At 44.4% G+C, this 18,829-nt stretch overlaps 2 protein-coding genes across 8 annotated transcripts in view; one reads left to right on the plus strand and one right to left on the minus strand.

The window, feature by feature from the left end:
* Positions 1 to 11,858, plus strand: part of TBC1D14 (TBC1 domain family member 14) — a 98,756-nt gene extending 86,898 nt beyond the window's left edge. For all 7 annotated transcript variants that reach the window (XM_045018565.1, XM_045018564.1, XM_045018563.1 and 4 more), the window contains 2 exons: positions 6,415 to 6,673; positions 8,674 to 11,858. In XM_045018565.1, coding sequence (XP_044874500.1) covers positions 6,415 to 6,673; positions 8,674 to 8,739 — 325 coding nt within the window. In that variant the 3' untranslated portion in view covers positions 8,740 to 11,858. The remainder of the gene's footprint in view (positions 1 to 6,414; positions 6,674 to 8,673) is intronic.
* A 3,306-nt stretch (positions 11,859 to 15,164) lies between these two features.
* Positions 15,165 to 18,660, minus strand: CCDC96 (coiled-coil domain containing 96). The gene is made up of 2 exons (XM_045018570.1): positions 17,652 to 18,660; positions 15,165 to 16,970 (listed from the first exon to the last, which is right to left on the minus strand). Exons 1-2 carry the CDS (start codon positions 18,549 to 18,551, stop codon positions 16,425 to 16,427), a joined length of 1,446 nt encoding a protein of 481 aa, XP_044874505.1. The 5' UTR covers positions 18,552 to 18,660; the 3' UTR covers positions 15,165 to 16,424.
* Between the last annotated feature and the right edge of the window lie 169 nt (positions 18,661 to 18,829).

Consider the following 18,829-nt stretch of genomic DNA (forward strand, 5'->3'; position numbering starts at 1 on the left):
TAGACCTCCCCCACTGCAACTTGAGACCATTGCTTCTTGTTCTGTCATCTGCCACCTCTGAGAACAGCTTAGCTCCATCCTCTTTGGAACCCCCCTTCAGGTAGTTGAAGGCTGCTATCAAATACCCCCTCACTCTTCTCTTCTGCAGACTAAATAACCCCAGTTCCTTCAGTCTCTCCTCATAAGTCATGTGCTCCAGACCCCTAATCATTTCCATTGCCCTCTGATGGACTCTCTCCAATTTGTCCACATCCCTTCTGTGGTGGGGAGACCAAAACTGTGTGCAATACTCCAGGTGTGGCCTCCCCAGTGCCAAGTAGAGGGGAATAATCACTTCCCTCAATCTGCTGGCATTGCTCCTACTAATACAGCGCAATATGCCGTTGGCCTTCTTGACAGTGAGGGCACACTGCTGACTCATATCCAGCTTCTCATCCACAGTAATCCCCAGGTCCTTTTCTGCAGAACTGTTGCTTAGCCAGTTGGTCTCCAGCCTGTAGCCGTGCATGGGATTCTTCCTAAGTGCAAGGCTCTGCACTTGTCCTTGTTGAATCTCATCAGATTTCTTTTGGCTCAATCCTCCAATTTGTCTAGGCCACTCTGGACCCTATCCCTACCCTCCAGCATATCTACCTCTCCCCCCCCAGTTTAGTATCATCTGCGAACTTGCTGAGGGTGCAGTTCTTTATTAATGATCTGGATGATGGGATGATGTTGAACAAAACCATCCCCAGGACCGACCCCTGGGGCACTCCTCTTGATACAAGGTGCCAACTAGACATCAAGCCGTTGATCACTACCCGTTGAGCTCAACAATCTAGCCAGCTTTCTATCCACCTTATAGTCCATTCCTCCAATCCATACTATTTTAACTTGGTGGCAAGAATACTGTAGGAGACCATATCAAAAGCTTAGCTAAAGTCAAGATTATATGACATCCACCGCTTTCCCCATATCCACAGAGCCAGTTATCTCATCATAGAAGGCAATCAGGTTGGTCAGACATGACTTGCCCTTGGTGAATCCATGTTGACTGTTCCGGATCACCTCCCTCTCCTCCACGTGCCCCAAAATGGATTCCTTGAGGAATCCTCTCTGGCCTACTGCACGTCTGGAGCATTGCCCATATTCTACACCCAGGATGCCCTTCTTGTGGTCACCGCAGAGGCCATAATTCTGGCTGAAGCATCTGTGACATCCAGTGTGAATTGCAGTGATGTCTTGGCAACTAAACAGCCTTCGCTGATAAATGCATGAAATTCCTGCCTGGAGGTTTCAGGCAGCTGGTTCACAAATTTAGACATAGCTGTCCATTTTACAAAGTTGTACTTAGACAGCGTCCACCAGTGTGCAGTCTGCATTTGCAGGAAGGAGGAACTGTAAATTTTCCTGGCCGCCCATCTTTTTGGAGTTCTTCTTTGATGGGTTATCACCCCCATCTGGGACCCTTGGGAACCCATGCACCTCTCTAACCACCCAGCTGGGCTGGCCCTGCTCACACTGCTTTGCTGGTGATTCAGCCTCTCCAGGCTCTTTTAGCACCCAACATGACAGCAGGTGGCGCCACACACCAAAACTGAGCTACCTGAGTTCTGTACCTAAACCACTCAAAGACAGGCAGGAGTCAACACCCAATTTCCCAGCTACTCCACCTGGGATCCTTGCTGGAGTATAAACCCAGAATTATACCATCTTGCACTGCACAGGGATCTGTACAAGATAAGCTCATTAATAAAGTTCACCCTCCCCTCGACGTGGGAAGAATATGCAACAAGTCTCTGTTAACTAAGCTGAGATTTTTTTGCCCAGACACTTCCCTCAAAGGCACACTGGTTTAGATAAAGCAAAAACAAGTTTATTAACTACAAAAGATAGATTTTAAGTGATAGCAAACAGAACAAAGCAGATTACCTAGCAAATAAAACACAAACTAAGTCTAACTGTGTAACATACTACATGGGATATGAATTAGCAATTTCTCACTCTGGCTGGTAATAGAAGCAGTCCACCAGGTTTACATACACAGGCTAGAAATCCTTTTAGCCTGGGACCAGCACTTCCCCCCCAGTTCAGTCTTCGTTCCTCAGGTGTTTCCAGGAGTATCCTTGTGTGGGGAGTGAGGCAACTAGATGATGTAACGCCCCACCTTATATAGCTTTACCATATGGCGGGAACCCTTTGTTCCAAACTCAGTTCCCATTCCAGCCTGTGGAAAAATACAGGTACCAAAGTGGAGTTCAGTAGTCACATGCCCTTGCTGAGTCATAGCAGCACAGGCTGGCTGAAACATTTTACAGGAAGGCTCAGCTCTTCCACAGTCCATTGTCTTTGCTGATAGGCCATCAACACTGTTTAGCATCTTCATGGTTGTACCTGAAAGGCTAGCTGTGGGTGTTCCCAGAGTAAGCACATTTGAAATACAAATACATAGTCAATATTCATAACTTCATATATAAAAATGATGCATGCACAAGTAAGATAATATTCAACAAATCATAACTTTTCCAGTACACCTCACATGACCCATTTTGTACAAATTTAATCATAATTGTCATAATCATACCCCCATGATGAATATGGGGTGTAGTGTCACACCTTCTTCTTAAGAGTGGACTTAAACCTGCCCTGCCACGTCCTGTCATTCACTGTGGTTATAGGTAAGGAGTTTGGGCCCAGATGGAAGTAAAAGCCCTCAAAATCTTGCACCAGGATGAAATACCGTTTCTCTGTGCTTTACAGTATATGGTACCAAACACGACATGCTCCAGAGGACCTTTTTCAGGCTCTAGAAGTGCATCATTGATAGGCATGGCTGTTGTCCCAGGAGCAGACAGCTGCAGGATATCCACTAACTTATGGGTATTCTCCTGCAAGAACTGCGCCTGAATGCCCAGTGAAGCAGCCATGTGCCACAAAATGTCCTTATAGCCCTTGAAATCTTTCAGCATTGGAGAAGAGGAAGAACTAGGCACTGCTTTATTGTCTGGTATGAAGAAGGGGTGGTTAACTTTGCCAAGTCTGGCTCCCATTCCTGGACTAGCTGAGCTGGAAGAGGCAGCTCCATGGGCTCTGCACAGGAAAGGCTCACTGGTCCACAGTTCCCATCACCAATCTGCCCAGCAATCTCACCTTAGAGCGAGCTGAGGAGTGCAACCTCTGTGACTGAGCAGCATCCCATGGATTCTGTGGAGGTTACTGGTAAGGATAGGCTGTGGGTGGCCAGTAGGTGTCCCAGCCTGACTGCAAGAAGCGTGCTGGTGCCCGTAGTACTCTGTAAATAGTCCCTGATGTGGAGCGGACAATGGATAGCAGGAGGAGGAAGACCCCGACCTTGATGTTGAGGAGCCTCAGGTTCCTGGGATAAAGGTGGGGCCAGTCCTGAGGGAGTGAGTAATCAGTCTGACTCATCTGTCGCCCAGAACAAGACAGGGACTGGTGCCGATGATGGAAGTGGTAACCAAGTAGGAGGTTCTCTCTTAGGCTATTGTTTCTGTAGCCTTTCTCTGGCACATTCATCTACTCATGCAGTTTGAACTACCTAATCTTTTCCCTGTGATTGACACATTTGCCTCTCCCTTCATCCATTATGAAGAGATGGTTATCTTGCCATCTCTTTAAATTCAGGGTAGCTTGAACTGACCTTTTCTCCAAAATTCTCCCCACTTCCATTTTCTGTCACTATTCTCCTGGTCAGTCAGGCCTGGACTTGGGGAGGTGTGTGGGGGGGTAATCTTCAATTCCTCTTTCTCCCTTCGGCACGCATCCTGGCTGCATCCAAATCTTGCAGCTTCTTCTTAAACAATGTTAGTAAGATTCAATCTTAGCTGTGGCCACACTGCTAAAGCTGTTGTTGAAACCCTCATCTCCCATCATGATTACTAGAACTGTTTCCTCTCTGGCCACCCCAACATGCATTTTGTCCCCTCCAGGCCGTATTCAGAATACAGTCTCTAAAGTAATCTTCCTGGCCCCATGTCTCGTTTTTTTTTTAAAATCCTACCAGCTGCTTCCCCTTCTCTGTTGCATTAAATTCAAGCTTCCTGTGATCACCCTCAAGATTAAACACTGTTCCCCTACCTTCTTATCTCATTACCAGAACTTTTCCACCCTTGTGTTCCACCAGCTATGGCAGTCATGTTGCTCAATTTGTCAGTTTCTTCTGCAACCATTGCCACACCTTCATCATCTTCCTCCGAACTGGATATCAAAGCTCCACTACTCTCTCCTTACACAAATCCTACCTGAAGACCTACTTCTTCCATGGCCGCTGGAACAAAGGAAATAAGCCACCTATTTCACTTACATATCCTGAGAGAACTATTCATCATAAAGAGGGGAGGGATAGCTCAGTGGTTTGAGCATTGGCCTGCTATACCCAGGGTTGTGAGTTCAATCCCTGAGAGGGCCATCTGGGGCAAAATCAGTACTTGGTCCTGCTAGTGAAGGCAGGGGGCTGGACTTTATGACCTTTCAGGGTCCCTTCCAGTTCTATGAGATGGGTATATCTCCATATATTATATTATTAAATGGAGGGGAGCAGGGTCAAATGTTGGGAGAGGCATGGCATAAGATCCCTGGAAATTAGCATGGGAAAAGACAAAAGGAGTTTTGGCAGGGGAGTGCAGTGGGGAAACTTAATTTATAAGACATGCCTAATGTCACTCAAGCTATTCGGTATATCCCTTTTCCCCCATTCTTTCTCTTAATGGATTTTATGCCCATTAGGGAAAGGAACTGGGTCTTCCTATAGGTATGTAAGTCACCTAGCACATTTTAAATAGCTTTGCAATCTAAATTAAGAACATAAGCACATAAGAGAGGCCGTACCGGGTCAGACCAAAGGTCCATCTAGCCCAGTATCTGTCTACCGACAGTGGCCAATGCCAGGTGCCCCTGAGGGAGTGAACCTAAAAGGCAACGATCAAGTGATCTCTCTCCTGCCATCCATCTCCATCCTCTGACGAACAGAGGCTAGGGACACCATTCTTACCCATCCTGGCTAATAGCCATTTATGGACTTAGTCACCATGAATTTATCCAGTCCCCTTTTAAACATTGTTATAGTCCTAGCCTTCACAACCTCCTCAGGTAAGGAGTTCCACAAGTTGACTGTGCGCTGCGTGAAGAAGAACTTCCTTTTATTTGTTTTAAACCTGCTGCCTATTAATTTCATTTGGTGACCCCTAGTTCTTGTATTATGGGAATAAGTAAATAACTTTTCCTTATCCACTTTCTCAACATCACTCATGATTTTATATACCTCTATCATGTCCCCCCTTAGTCTTCTCTTTTCCAAACTGAAGAGTCCTAGCCTCTTTAATCTTTCCTCATATGGGACCCTCTCTAAACCCCTAATCATTTTAGTTGCTCTTTTCTGAACCTTTTCTAGTGCTAGAATATCTTTTTTGAGGTGAGGAGACCACATCTGTACACAGTATTCGAGATGTGGGCGTACCATGGATTTATATAAGGGCAATAATATATTCTCAGTCTTATTCTCTATCCCCTTTTTAATGATTCCTAACATCCTGTTTGCTTTTTTGACCGCCTCTGCACACTGCGTGGACATCTTCAGAGAACTATCCACGATAACTCCAAGATCTTTTTCCTGACTCGTTGTAGCTAAATTAGCCCCCATCATGTTGTATGTATAGTTGGGGTTATTTTTTTCCAATGTGCATTACTTTACATTTATCCACATTAAATTTCATTTGCCATTTTGTTGCCCAATCACTTAGTTTTGTGAGATCTTTTTGAAGTTCTTCACAATCTGCTTTGGTCTTAACTATCTTGAGTAGTTTAGTATCATCTGCAAACTTTGCCACCTCACTGTTTACCCCTTTCTCCAGATCATTTATGAATAAATTGAATAGGATTGGTCCTAGGACTGACCCTTGGGGAACACCACTAGTTACCCCTCTCCATTCTGAGAATTTACCATTAATTCCTACCCTTTGTTCCCTGTCCATTAACCAGTTCTCAATCCATGAAAGGACCTTTCCTTTTATCCCATGACAGCTTAATTTACGTAAGAGCCTTTGGTGAGGGACCTTGTCAAAGGCTTTCTGGAAATCTAAGTACACTATGTCCACCGGATCCCCCTTGTCCACATGTTTGTTGACCCCTTCAAAGAACTCTAATAGATTAGTAAGACACGATTTCCCTTTACAGAAACCATGTTGACTATTGCTCAAGAGTTTGTTTTTCTATGTGTCTGACAATTTTATTCTTTACTATTGTTTATAGTTTCTGTGAACCAGTGTATATATTTATACCAAATATAAATGAACTTTCTAGTATCTGATCACTAACAAACTTATTCAGCTGTTATTTAAGACTTGAATACCTCTGTGCTGCTGCTGCTTAAATTTTTTTTCTTACATCCTAACCCTAAAGATTTTCCTCTGTTTTCAGGATATTCACATTGTACAGCAAGTCTTTGCCACTAGACCTTGCATGTCGTGTCTGGGATGTGTTCTGCCGGGATGGAGAGGAGTTCCTATTCCGTACAGCCTTGGGAATATTAAGACTTTTTGAAGATATTTTGACCAAAATGGACTTTATTCACATAGCCCAGTTCCTAACAAAGTTACCAGAGGACTTGCCTTCAGAAGAATTCTTCACATCTATTGCTGCGATTCAGATGCAAAGTAGAAACAAAAAGTGGGCTCAGGTAAAGAGAACTTATTTGTCTCCTTTGTATAACAAATGAAGGAGCATTTGGCAACGCATGAGAAAATGCATAACAGTGCAGCGGAGTATATTTTACGGTTTGGTAGGCTTGTAGATCATTTTATAATGCTGGCAGGTGAACGTTTAGTGAAAAGGCTGGTTGTCCTGAACGTTTCCCCTCTGGAAATCAGGAGCCGGATCAATACTCATTACGAGAAAATTGTGGTGGACCAAGCTTGAATAGTGGCAGTGCACAGCATTTTTCTCCTATTAATTGCAAAGGAGACTAAAAAACCCTCAGACCTAGTTCAGTATTAAACTTCTTTTTTTTTAAAAGGTTTGCTTTGTGGGAAAAGATGAGAACTGAATCCTGTATGAATTTTCTCCGCTCCATCAGCACTCTGTTGCCAAACTGTTGTAGTTAACAGGAATCTTAAAAATCCAATTGCCTCAGAAAACCTGGAATTTGCATTTTTTACAGAGAATCTTTAGTTTTTACATTTTGTGAAAAAATAAAAACATATTTACTATTAACTAAATTTTACTGAAAGTACCAATGTCACTTATGCAATGCATGCAACCTCCCCCTCTTGTGGTTGATTTTTGAATGCGCTTTAAACTAAGCATACTTCAATAAACTGCTTCGGCATATAGAGGTTATTCAACAGCATATAAGGGTTTGTGTTTTAACGCATCTTAAATTCCACTTCAGCCTCTAGATGTGAGTAATTAAAGTATGAAAAGATGCTGAATACTTTTGTCACCTTTAAACACCATGTCATTGAGATTGGCAAGGACAAATTTCACATTGATGGTAATAGGCTGTTCTGTACTGTATGCAGCAGGGCTGTAGATTACATTCAAAGGCAGACAATTGTAAAACATATGGAAAGCGCTAAACATAAACTGAATGAAAAGAAATGAAAACAAGGCTAGAACAGCAGGGCTATCGACAACAGTAAAGAAACAAGACACTGTGACTGAATTATTCTATTCATTTTATTTTATCATAATGGTTGGCACTGGTAGGCTTCAAACGTGCTTAAAATTGTAAAAATATCAATAAAACCCGTTCAACTGATATCTGTATATATGGTGGGTAGGGAAACTAAAGTTCAGCACTTCATTTTAATCGCGGAAACACACATTTGTATGTATGTTTTTATCAGATGATTTTGTTGTTTTATCACTGAAAACTAGGATCCCCAGTCATAACCTCAGCCAAATAGTGGTCAAATATGGCGAGGCAAATTTGGCTTTCTGCTCATACTTCTGCAGAGAAAGAAGCTGCTTACCGGTAGCTGCATTTCTTTGTGTGCTGAAGCGCAAAAATGTAGAGACCACCTTAGCTGAGCCCTAGGGTAGACCACAAACAGTTGTGTTCTGCGGCACGTTTGTTTCGAGCGTCCGGGCTACAAGGTGTAAATGTGTTCACTTCAGTGTCTTGACCTAGACAAGCAAATCAGTGCAGTGCCATTTGAGATCTTCCTTTGAAACCCAGTAACTCAGTCCTTTTCTTGTATAGTTACTGCTAACATAACATTTATTCACTACAGTCTCAGGCAGTTAAGATTCATTTGGCATTATGTTTTTTCTGAGGCAATTTCTGGTGGCAGAAAGAGATGTTCTACTATAAGCTTGGCAGAGCAGAGAACCCAACCTCTAGGCTTCGTGGTGTATGGTTTTGTTTTTTTCTCCTCACCTTAGATTTTGTACCTTGTCAAATGGGATGGCAAAGTGACACAGTGCCCACATGGCAGAATGCCCCAAAGTCTTTTCATGTTAGCTGTGTTTCAGACCTCCCATTTAGTGCAGAGGTTCTTTCAAAGTTTGAAACTTTTTTGAAAATAATTTCTTTAAATACTCTTGCTCTGAGGTAACTGAATAGGAAAATCATGCAATAGCTTGTGGGTGCACTGTAACCAAATGTGTTAAAGTATATTTTTAACTTAATTGTGGTGTTTTTTTCTTCCTCTCAACTCCCTTTTTTGAAATCTCTAGGTACTGGTTGCACTGCAGAAAGACAACCGGGAAGTGGAAAGAGGAAGCCCTTCACTCAAACACTGAAACTATGGTTGCCTCAAATTGACATTCAAGGGAAAAGAATCTGAAGTGGCAAATGTATGTCAAGATGAACTCAATACCTAGAGCTGCAAATAAGTGTGTTGTTTTGATTTTTGTTTAGCACTGGAATTGGCCTTAAAGAAAAAAATGGAAAAGAAAAACTTTTTAAGTAACAAAACCAAGGCTTAGCCTTAAGAAGTTTACTGGAATGAGTGCTGTGGACAGCATTATGCATTCTGCACTTTTAATGAAGGCAATGAAACCAGGCAATTTTAAGCTTGCCTTTTTTAATTTCAGTGTAAGTATTTTTAAATACTGGTAATTGGTAACAGTGTGAGTTGCTTTGAAAGCTACTCCCCAGTTTGATTCTTAACCAGAATATACATGCATAAGAGTAGGTGGATTTGGAGAACCTGTTCAGTACCTGGTGCTGGAGTTTATAGTAAAGTGAGGTAAGGATCACTTTCTTAGAAATGTCCCCTATTTTTAAAAGCTATAGGCTTCATTTACCAAAGAGACTGTGAAAGTAAAATAGAACTACATTCCAGCCCATTAACTGAAACAAAGACCAAACAAAAACACCCTGGTAAGTTGGAAATACACTTAAAAACTAGGGACGGAGGAGTCAGACTAGCAGTACAGCAACATGTCCATTTTCAACCTGCATTGCAACAGTGTTTCCCAATATGGATGCATTGGGAAAGTGCCACATTAATCCCACTGGATACTAAGCTCTCCAAGGGATGATCTGTAGTATTACTATAGCATTATTTCCCATTGGCTCACTCCCATGCCTCTATTGAACAAAAGTAAGATGCTAGTAAATGGTAATTAGCAAGTGAGGTTTGCTGGGGAAAGTGTTAAGAAATGGTAATTTGCTAAAGGGATGAGTAAAATTCATCCATTGATCTAGTTCTTATTGAGGATAATGGAATTTTTAAGACCAGCCTGTACCACACGGTACTACGCCTGAGCAAGTTACGCAGATGGCAAACTGCAATTGCATATTTCTGTTATACAGCTAAACTTTTCTCTGCCTTCATCAACTGAATGTTTGATTGTAAATCATAAGTGTCCATGATTTACATTGTACACTATACAAAAAACTGCATGGGATAAATTGCTTTATAAATAATATGAATTTCAACACTGAAAAGGGAAAATAACTGAAGCAATATGCATTTGATAGCTGTAAATGGGAATTTCTGAATCCTCTCTAGCTTTGGATCTTATGTTCACAATCACTCTTCAGTCTGTCTTTATGCTGGCTGCTCTAACGTTGTCTGAAACCCAAGTATAGATGAGAGAGAACCTGAACTAACACAACTGGAATAAAAGTGAAAGTATACTTGCACACACTATTGAATTCCAAGTACATACAGCATATAATGTAAAATGTCTATAGGATACATGCAAAATACTATCCATTAGTGAAGTAATATTTTTCCTTAAGTGGCATTTTGACCGTAATCTTTAAAAAGACTCAAATGCAACAATGATTTTTCCAAATAAGTGCTTCAGGATTCTGTCACTTCAGAGAGAATGTAATGCAAATACAGCTTGCTAGTCTGTTACCTCTTTGGCCTTTCTTCCCTTTCCGCACTTTGTACACCTACCATAATTAGTTACTTAGCTTATTTCTGGTGCTGGCCATTAATTTCTTCACTAGCATTTTTACTATGCTGCCAGTTACTGAAGGTAAATGTCCAGGCATCAGAATGGCATTTCCATTCTCTCATCAGAAATAGCTTAGCTTTAGTCTTTTCATGACTGGTATTGACATTGTAGATGCTATGAAGTGCAATAGAAAATTGGAAAGTTGGTACCTTTTTGATCTACATTATCTTTTTAATCTCACAGATATGCCTTTTTTGTGAAGGCGTATAGAGGCCTAACATCCAGAACATTTGCACTATACATTTACATACTATACATTACGTATTTATGTAGACCAACCTTTTCCTCAGTATACATCCAGTTAGATGGTACTGTAGCTGGCTTTGAAACTGTAACTTAGTCTTCATTACAACTTAATTTGCAGGTTCTTTTAAACCAAGTGTGTCAGAACACGGTTCACCTACCTTACTGGAATGCAATGTTTGTCACTGGATATTTAGCAGCCATCCCCAATCAGTCTCATTTTGCTCCCCACCTAATTGGATGTATAATGTTAACACTGAAAATGGATTTGGTTGTGGAAAAAGGCCTGCTGCGGCACTTGTGCACTGTTTGTTACTTGCAGATGTAATTATTTTGTTCTGTGATTGATTTTTTTTTGGTTCTTAGAAGATGTATATATTTTCTAATTGATTTATTTGTGTACATAAAGGTATGTTCTTTAAGTAATGAAGAAAAGCAATGCAATAAGGAGCTTTGCACAGTTTGTTTTAAACTAAAAACCTGTATTTGGGAAAACTTTTCACCTGCCTAAAGATGCAGTTTAAACTTTTCAGTATACTTGATTTGAAAATACGAATGAATTTTGATAATGCTGTTGAGATGTGTAATAATGGAATAGGATTATTTGCCACTATAGCTTTTTAATTTTCTGACAGCATACCAAATATCTTAATTAGCTATTAAGGAAGGTTTTCATAATTAAATTCAGGGATTGCATACCAGATTTTGCCATCTTGATTGTATTGTTCAGGTGTTCAGGGGTACATGTAACATGATGCATTATTTCCCTATTCTCCATCAAAACAGAGAGCTGTTCTTTTCCCCCCCAACGGGTTTAAAAAATGAAAATGCTGCAATAATTTAGAAGTCTGCAACTTTCACTTTACATGCAGCAAATAAGAGAAACTAGGAAGACTGCAACCTGGTTTGGAATTTTGTGCAACCTGCACTTTACAGTAAAACAAAATATTTTGCATCTTCAATCAGTAATAGTCAAAATGTATCATTTAGTAAAGAATTTCATTTTGAAAGGTACTTTATAATGGCTTCTATTTTTGAATGTTTTAAATACTAGAACGATATGTAAAGAACTATTGAGACACTCTCTGTATATCATGTTTGTTTTTATGTACGATTATCAATTTTTGTTTAGGTAAGTGTATCAAACTGGAACTTTTTTGAACTGTAAATATGGTTTTATTAAATAAAGTCATGTAAAGTTACCTAGATTACATGGTGTCAATTACAGTGTAATCCAGGCCAAAGTCCTGAGTTTATATACCAATACCCAACCTGTTGATAAGGAATCGACTCCTCTTCCTGACTCCATTCACTGAATGAAACAGAAACCCCAACTTTGCATATGCTACAATTTCATAGTGTATTTTTTTTAAAAGTTGTTTATTTTCCCTTCCCTGTTCTGACTGCTATAATCCCAGTCTGCTTGAAAATATTTGGAATTGCTTCCTTTTTTTCAGCTAGCACATAAGGTTTACAAAGAAAGGGATTTTCAGATTTAATAGTTCCTGTATGGTGCCATATTGTACTTTCCTATAGGAAGGGAACAAAGTCGTCCATGGATCTCCTGAGTCTCATGTAACAGTCAGGGGTCAGCACCACACTGTAGCACGATGGACACTTGACAAAATTACTGGACGTAGTGACGGACATTGGCGGGGGGTGGGAAGGGGCTCTGGGCTGAGGCAGGGGTTGGGCTGTGGGAGGGGGTGTGTGGGCTCTGCGCTGGGGGTGCGGGTTCCAGGGTGGGGCCAGAAATGAGGGGTTCAGGGGATGGGAGTGGGCTCCAGGCTGGAGCAGGAGGTTGGGGGGTGGTGAGAGCTCCAGCTGGGGGTGCAGGCTCTGGGGTGGGGCAGGGGATGAAGGGTTTGGAGAGCAGGATCAGGGCTGGGGTAGAGGGTTGGGGTGTGGGAGGGGGTCAGTAGTGCACACTCCGGGAAGCGGTTACCTCAAGCAGCTCCCAGAAGCAGCGGCATGTCCCCTCTCCGGCTCCAACACGAAGGCACGGCCAGGCGGCTCTGCGTGCTGCCCTCTCCACAGGCACTGCCCCCAAAGCTCCCATTGGACATGGTTCCCGGCCAATGGGCTGGGAGCTGCAGAGTCAGCGTTTGCGGGGGTAGGAGGGATGGAGTCAGCGTTCCTGCAGAGGCACCTGGCTGCACCTCTGCCAGCAACAGCAAAGGGGGAGACACTTGTTGGGGAGCTGCCTGAGGTGAGCACCCCCCCCAGACCTCAACATTTTTACCATGGACACTTGTAGCCGTGTACAGACACGTTGCCGGCCTCTGGTTACAGTTTCAAATTCTAATCATTTTCCTCTGGAAGAAGGGCTTTGGAATACCAGAGTGGTTATTGTTTGTTCTCACAACATTGGGAATTTTTGCTCATTGTGTCCCAAGGAAGTTGCATAAGATTAAGTGAATGTTTGTTTTTAACAGCTGCAGAGTGCATTTGCTCCCTACATTCTTCCCCTATCTCAGTCAAACCTCCACACTGAGCAGCTTCTTTTCCATGCCTACTAGCCTCTCCTCCCCCAGGCCATATGTACCTGAAAGTGAAGGGAATGTTAGCCCTTGCTGCTTAAGTCTTAAAAGAAAATGGCTTATGTGACACTTTCTTTTACTTGAGGCTTAAGACCAAAGGAACAAGTGTAAGAAGACTCTGGCCACTGTCAGAGGACAGGATACTGGGCTTGATAGACCTTTGGTCTGACCCAGTATAGCCATTTTTATGGTCTTATGACCTAAAGGCAATCCAGCTACACTGGTAGGGCTTTGGAACATACACCAAAAAATAGGAATAATAGATACTATTCCTCTGGAGTAGTAAGTACAACAGAAGATGGTGTTTATGAAGCTTGTTCTATGGTGAGAGAGAACTGTAACTTGATCATCATACTGAGGCTCAAGTAGATAGAGTGTAATTCTGTTACAGGGAATCTATTACTCATATGACATTCTTTACCAAAACAACTGAGTAGGAAACCAAATAGATGCTCTACTGCACAACAGGACATCTTTAACTTAAAATTTTAGCTGGAGAAGAGCTTAACTATTTGCCTGAGTAACTAGGCTTAACCTGAAAGAAACAGGGTTTTATAAATAATTTCCCTTTTTCACTTAAGATGTTGACCACTATATTTATTGATATATGTCTCTGTGTGCTGGCTAGTGTCTAGAAGACATTAAATTGGGTAGTGGTGTTTTGCCCTAATTAGTCAACCTATTCTGTAGTCTCTCATCACTACTGGAGATTTAGTAGAACACCAAAAACCAACAGACATAAAAATGGGGTATTTAGTACAGTTGAATTGTTTTGTTGTGACTTTTAACCATTTTGTGCCCCCCCCCCAATCAAAGCAAAGCAAACTAATTAGAGAAGATGAAAAACTTATACTGTGGCATCTAACCTTTTCCAAGCCAGTGCGGGATTGTTTTCAGAGACTGTCATCTCTCCAGCTTTTATGCTCTCAGTAATAAAATGCCAGCTTTCCATTATGATCCCAATTCTTCCCTCCCAACTGAGAATTTTTTAGGGTATCAATTCTTTTTCCCAATGTTGAGGTTATTCAGAAAAGCTACTTCAGAGCTCACTTAGAAAAGAATAGTTGTAAACATTTTTAGAAACTTAATGCTTTTTAATCTACTTTTATATATCTTAGCTAAGAAAACTCAGAATAAGTTTGTTTGCTGATTCTAGCCCAGATCTAGTGCACTGGACTGTTACTGAGAAGGCAAGAATAGTTGTTGTTCATTTTGGAATTAGAACCTCATGATGCTGTCATTTCTCAGATGTATGTTGAACATGTGCAGACCTTGAGACTGATATGTCTAATGCTGCTTATTGCATCAACTTGTGCAGTTTAGGATCTGTACTAAGGCCACAGATGAACCAGCATGACTTATTGGGGTTAGGAGAGAGTTGGATCTCCATGTAAAGTATGTTTAAGGCAGAGGTGGGCAAACTATGGCCCATGGGACCCTCCGGCCTAGCCCCATAGCTCCCAGCCTGGGAGGCTAGCCCCTGGACCCTTCCCTGAAGCCTCAGCTCACTGTGCTGCTGGTGCAATGCTCTGGGTGGCGGGGCTGTAAGCTCTTGCCGGGCAGCACAGTTGCAGAACCAGGGCCATACCGAGTGCTCTGTGCTGCATGGTGGTGTGGCTGGCTCCAGACGGGCGGCACGGCTGCCTGTCCTGGTGCTCTGGGTGGCACAGCTGTAGCACTGCCAACCACTGGTGCTCCAGGCAGCGTGGTAAGGGGGCAGGGTTGGATAGAGGGCAGAGGAGTTTGGGGCAGTCAGGAGGGGGGAAGGGGTCCTGGGGGGGCAGTCAGGAAGGAGAAGGGGGTTGGATGGGGCAGCAGGGGGCTGACAGGGGTAGGGGTTCCAAGGGTGGTCAGGGAGAAGGGGTGGTTGGATGGGGAAGAGGTCCCCAGGGGGCTGACAAGGGAACGGGGGGGTTGGATGGGCAGACGTCCTGGGGGGGCAGCAGGGGGCAAGAAGCAGAGGGGGTTGAATAGTAGAGGGGGCTGGGCCACGCCTGGCTGTTTGGGGAGGCACAGCCTCCCCTAATCAGCCCTCCATACAATTTTGGAAACCTGATGTGGCCCTCAGGCCAAAAAGTTTGCCCGCCTCCTGATCTAAGGTGTCTATTGCCTTAGTATGTAAATGCCAGTGTTAAAACTACTGCTTGTCATCTTGCTTTCTCAGTACTGAAGTTATAACCCCCTGCCACTGTTCTGACCCACATCATTTCACTGCTGTAGAGACATTTCTTCTAGCTTTAGAAACCAGAAAAAGGTCAGTCACTACTCTAGCCACTCATTACTTACTAGACCAGTGCATGCTATGAGTGCGCTGAGAGAGTCCTCTCCGGCTCTGCCCTCTGCAAGCATTCTTCATCCACCAGTGGCCAATAAGTTAACTCCCTTAGAGGGATGATTTAAGGATTCATTAGCATCCATAGTTCTGCCATTTCTTTTATTCTGTGAACATCATCATAAGAGAACTTTTCATGGAACTCCCTTTCAACTCTCTGCTCCTTGGCTGTCAAAATGTTTAATTCTATGGACCAATAGGGAAAACGCTGCAGATCACTGGTGCTTCACCAACTGTAGCTTGAGGATAATTAGGTTAGTTAACACCTGTACAGTGTATTCTGCATATAAATACAAGACAATTCCTATGTATTAATACTAAAACAAGCTCCTGATAAATTGTATTATTTACAATCTATATCTATCTATCTATATATATATATAATCACTTTAATTTTTGTAAAACTCTCTGAAGATATAAGCCTCAAAACATGTCTGACACACAGGTAGGTAAGTACACCTACTTTAGAGTTGTGGGGAACAGACTGCCAAGGCCACACAGTGAGTTAGTGGCAGAACCAGGACTGGAATCTGAGGGTATTTGACTTGCAGTTTTTTGCTTACACCCAGAGGATGATGCTGCTAGCGATTAGAATAGTGCCTGTGTGTTTTAAATGCATACTTAAAATATCAATATGATAGAGTAATTAGCCACATATGCTTGGTTTCTTCATAAGCCATTGAAAAAGGCACAACTTCAGGGCAGTCTCCTGATGGAATGTATAACATTAAAACTTTGGAAACAAAATTTTCATTAGATGTGAAATTGAGACTATTTCACCCTTTTACTATATTCAAAGCCTAGACATGAAAAACAATTTCAGAGACAAATAAACCAATTTAAGTGCTCAATTTTTGTTTTTCTGTCTTTTAACCTCACTTTCTTCTCCAAAATCCTCAGTCTGGTAGAAAGGATTTTGCTTCCTTGATTTTTTTCTTTACAGCTTTGCAAGTAAGGGTGAGTCCAGCATGGTGACGTTTCAGCATTTCCAGCCGCTGACTTAGCACTTCAGCAGCATCCACCTTGTTCTCGAAGTCCTGCAGCAGTGCCTCACTTCCAAGAAGCCCACACTTCTGTCGCAATTTCAAGTTGTGTACCCGTAAATTATCCCTAGCCTGTTTGGTTTTGGTCAGAATCTCTCTTTTCTGTGCCACCAGTGCCTCAGTCTCCATCAGCTGGGCCCTCTGGTCTTGATTCTGAGCTTCTACAAACTGCAGTTTTTCTTTAAGCTGGGTCAGGACTTGCACTGTATTAGTGATCTTCTTCCGGAGCTTCAGAAGCTCTTCATTGCGCTCCTCAATTTTCTCATTGTAGGTCTGGTTCTCTATCTTCAGCTGCTCAAAGTCTATCAGGTGCAGTCCTTCTGCCAGCTCTTCTTGAGCTTTCAAGCTTGCTTCAAGCTTTTCAATCATATGCTGCAGCTTGATGTTTTCCAGGCGGACCTAGAATGGTAGAAAAGAGAGACCAGGAAAGATTTATAATCCACCTCTCTATCAGGACTAACCTTCTTTGTGCTTTGTCAAGTCTAAGTATAAATGGCAATCTATGAAGCATCTTCCACTGATTTTTAGCAGGTGCCAGATACCTGGTAGGATTTTCAAAAAGTGGTTCCTTCATTTGTAGGTGCCTAACTACTTTTACAAATCTGTCCTAAAGCTGAAGATATCTACATTAAAGGGAGAGGTACTCTAATGTGCTGCTAGCTGTGGCCCCACATCCCATAGGTTTCACGGATGCTGCTCTGGAAGCACAAGTACCATGTTAGGGGTGGCCTCACCCAGGGCCAGCCCCAGGTTTTTTGCCAGCCCAAGCAAAAACAAAAAAAAGGGGGGGAGGGAGTGGAGTGCCACCGCCAAAGCAAAAAAGCCCAAAAAACTGAGTGCCGCCCCTTGAAAAGTGCTGCCCCCAAAAGGCCAGACTGCCACCCCTTGAAAAGTGCCGCCCGGAGCACATGCTTGGAGAACTTAGGGTGACCAGACAGCAAGTGTGAAAAATCAGGACAGGGGGTGGGGGTAATAGGAGGCTATATAAGAAAAAGCCCCCAAAATCAGGCCTGTCCCTAGAAAATCAGGCCATCTGGTCACCCTAGGAGCGCTGGTGCCTAGAGCGGGCCCTGGCCTCACCTCACTCATCTCGTTCTCTTTACGCTGCTCCTTGGCTTGGATGTGCTCCACCTCCTTGCCGGCAGCGTCCTTCCCCCCCAGCTGGCGCCCCATGGTGAAGAGGGTCACTTCCTTCTTGCAGGCCTGGAAGGCGAGCCAGTCGGCGGTCACCCGCTCCAGCTTCTCCGTGCAGCGCCGCTCCAGGGCGTCTATCCGGAGCTGGTACCAGGCCCGCTGCTGGGCCAGCTGCCCCCTCAGCTCCTCCAGCACGGCGAGGTAGCGGGCGTAGCGCTGCTCCTTGTCGGAGACCAGCTCCTCCAGCTCCGCGCGGGGCGGCTCCTCGCCCTTCTTGCGGAACAGCTCGTACAGCTTGAACTGCAGGTGCCCGTTGTAGCGGCGCGTGCGCTCGCGCTCGGCCAGCAGGAGCCGGTACTGCTCGGTCAGCTCCGCGCGCTCCCGTTGCTCCGCCGCCGCCGCCGCCGCCGCCTCCTCGTCCTCCTGCTCCTGCTCCTCCTGCAGGGGGCTGCCCGGCTCCGGCAGGGGCAGGCTGGGCCGCCCCTCCGCCCAGCTCGCCCGGGGGCTTAGCACTTCCCCCACCTGCAGCGGGGGCGGCTCCTCGGCCTCGCCCTCCGTGAAGCTGGCGCTGGTGGGCGCCTCTGGGGCGGCGCCCGCCTCTGCCTCGGGGGTTCCCTCAGCGGCCGGGGAAGGAGGCTCCGTGCCCGCGCTGTGTTCCGGCTCTGCCGCCCCCTCCTCCGCGGCAGCCTCCTCCCCCGCCGGCTCCTCAGGGGGACCATCGCCCCCGGCCTCCTCCGGCCTCTCCTCCGCCGCCGCCGCCTGCGCCTCCGCGACGGGCCCCGGGCCCGCTGCCTCCACAGGGGACTCCCCGGGCTGACCCGGGGCCTCGGCCCCCTCCCCCTCCATCCCCTCAGCCGGCCCCTCTACCGGCCGGTCTCAGCTCCTCTCGCTTCGTTGTTTACCTGTCTTCTCCGTTGCCAAGGCAACAAGGCTGGACTCGTTCAGCCAATGGGAGGAGCAGCCTCCTCCCGGCGGAGAAACTGCGCCGACGCCCCAAACTGTTGGTCGACCACTCAGTGAAGGGGCTGCCTAGGGTCACTTACCTGATTGGTTGTAGTGGAGGCGGACGGAACCAGATCCTCAAAGTCTATTGGTCTTTGGGTGTTCGCCACGCCTCGTTGCCC

This window comes from Mauremys mutica, chromosome 5 (genome assembly GCF_020497125.1).
Source record: "Mauremys mutica isolate MM-2020 ecotype Southern chromosome 5, ASM2049712v1, whole genome shotgun sequence".
In the NCBI taxonomy this organism is placed as follows: Eukaryota; Metazoa; Chordata; order Testudines; family Geoemydidae; genus Mauremys; species Mauremys mutica.

What these genes read in the sequence shown, in the direction of transcription:
- CCDC96 (XM_045018570.1), bottom strand. Translation starts at nt 18,551, where the DNA reads ATGGAGGGGGAGGGGGCCGAGGCCCCGGGTCAGCCCGGGGAGTCCCCT. An exon ending in AAGAGAACGAGATGAGTGAG is followed by an intron (nt 16,971 to 17,651) that starts GTGAGGCCAGGG and finishes CTACCATTCTAG; the next exon opens with GTCCGCCTGGAAAACATCAA.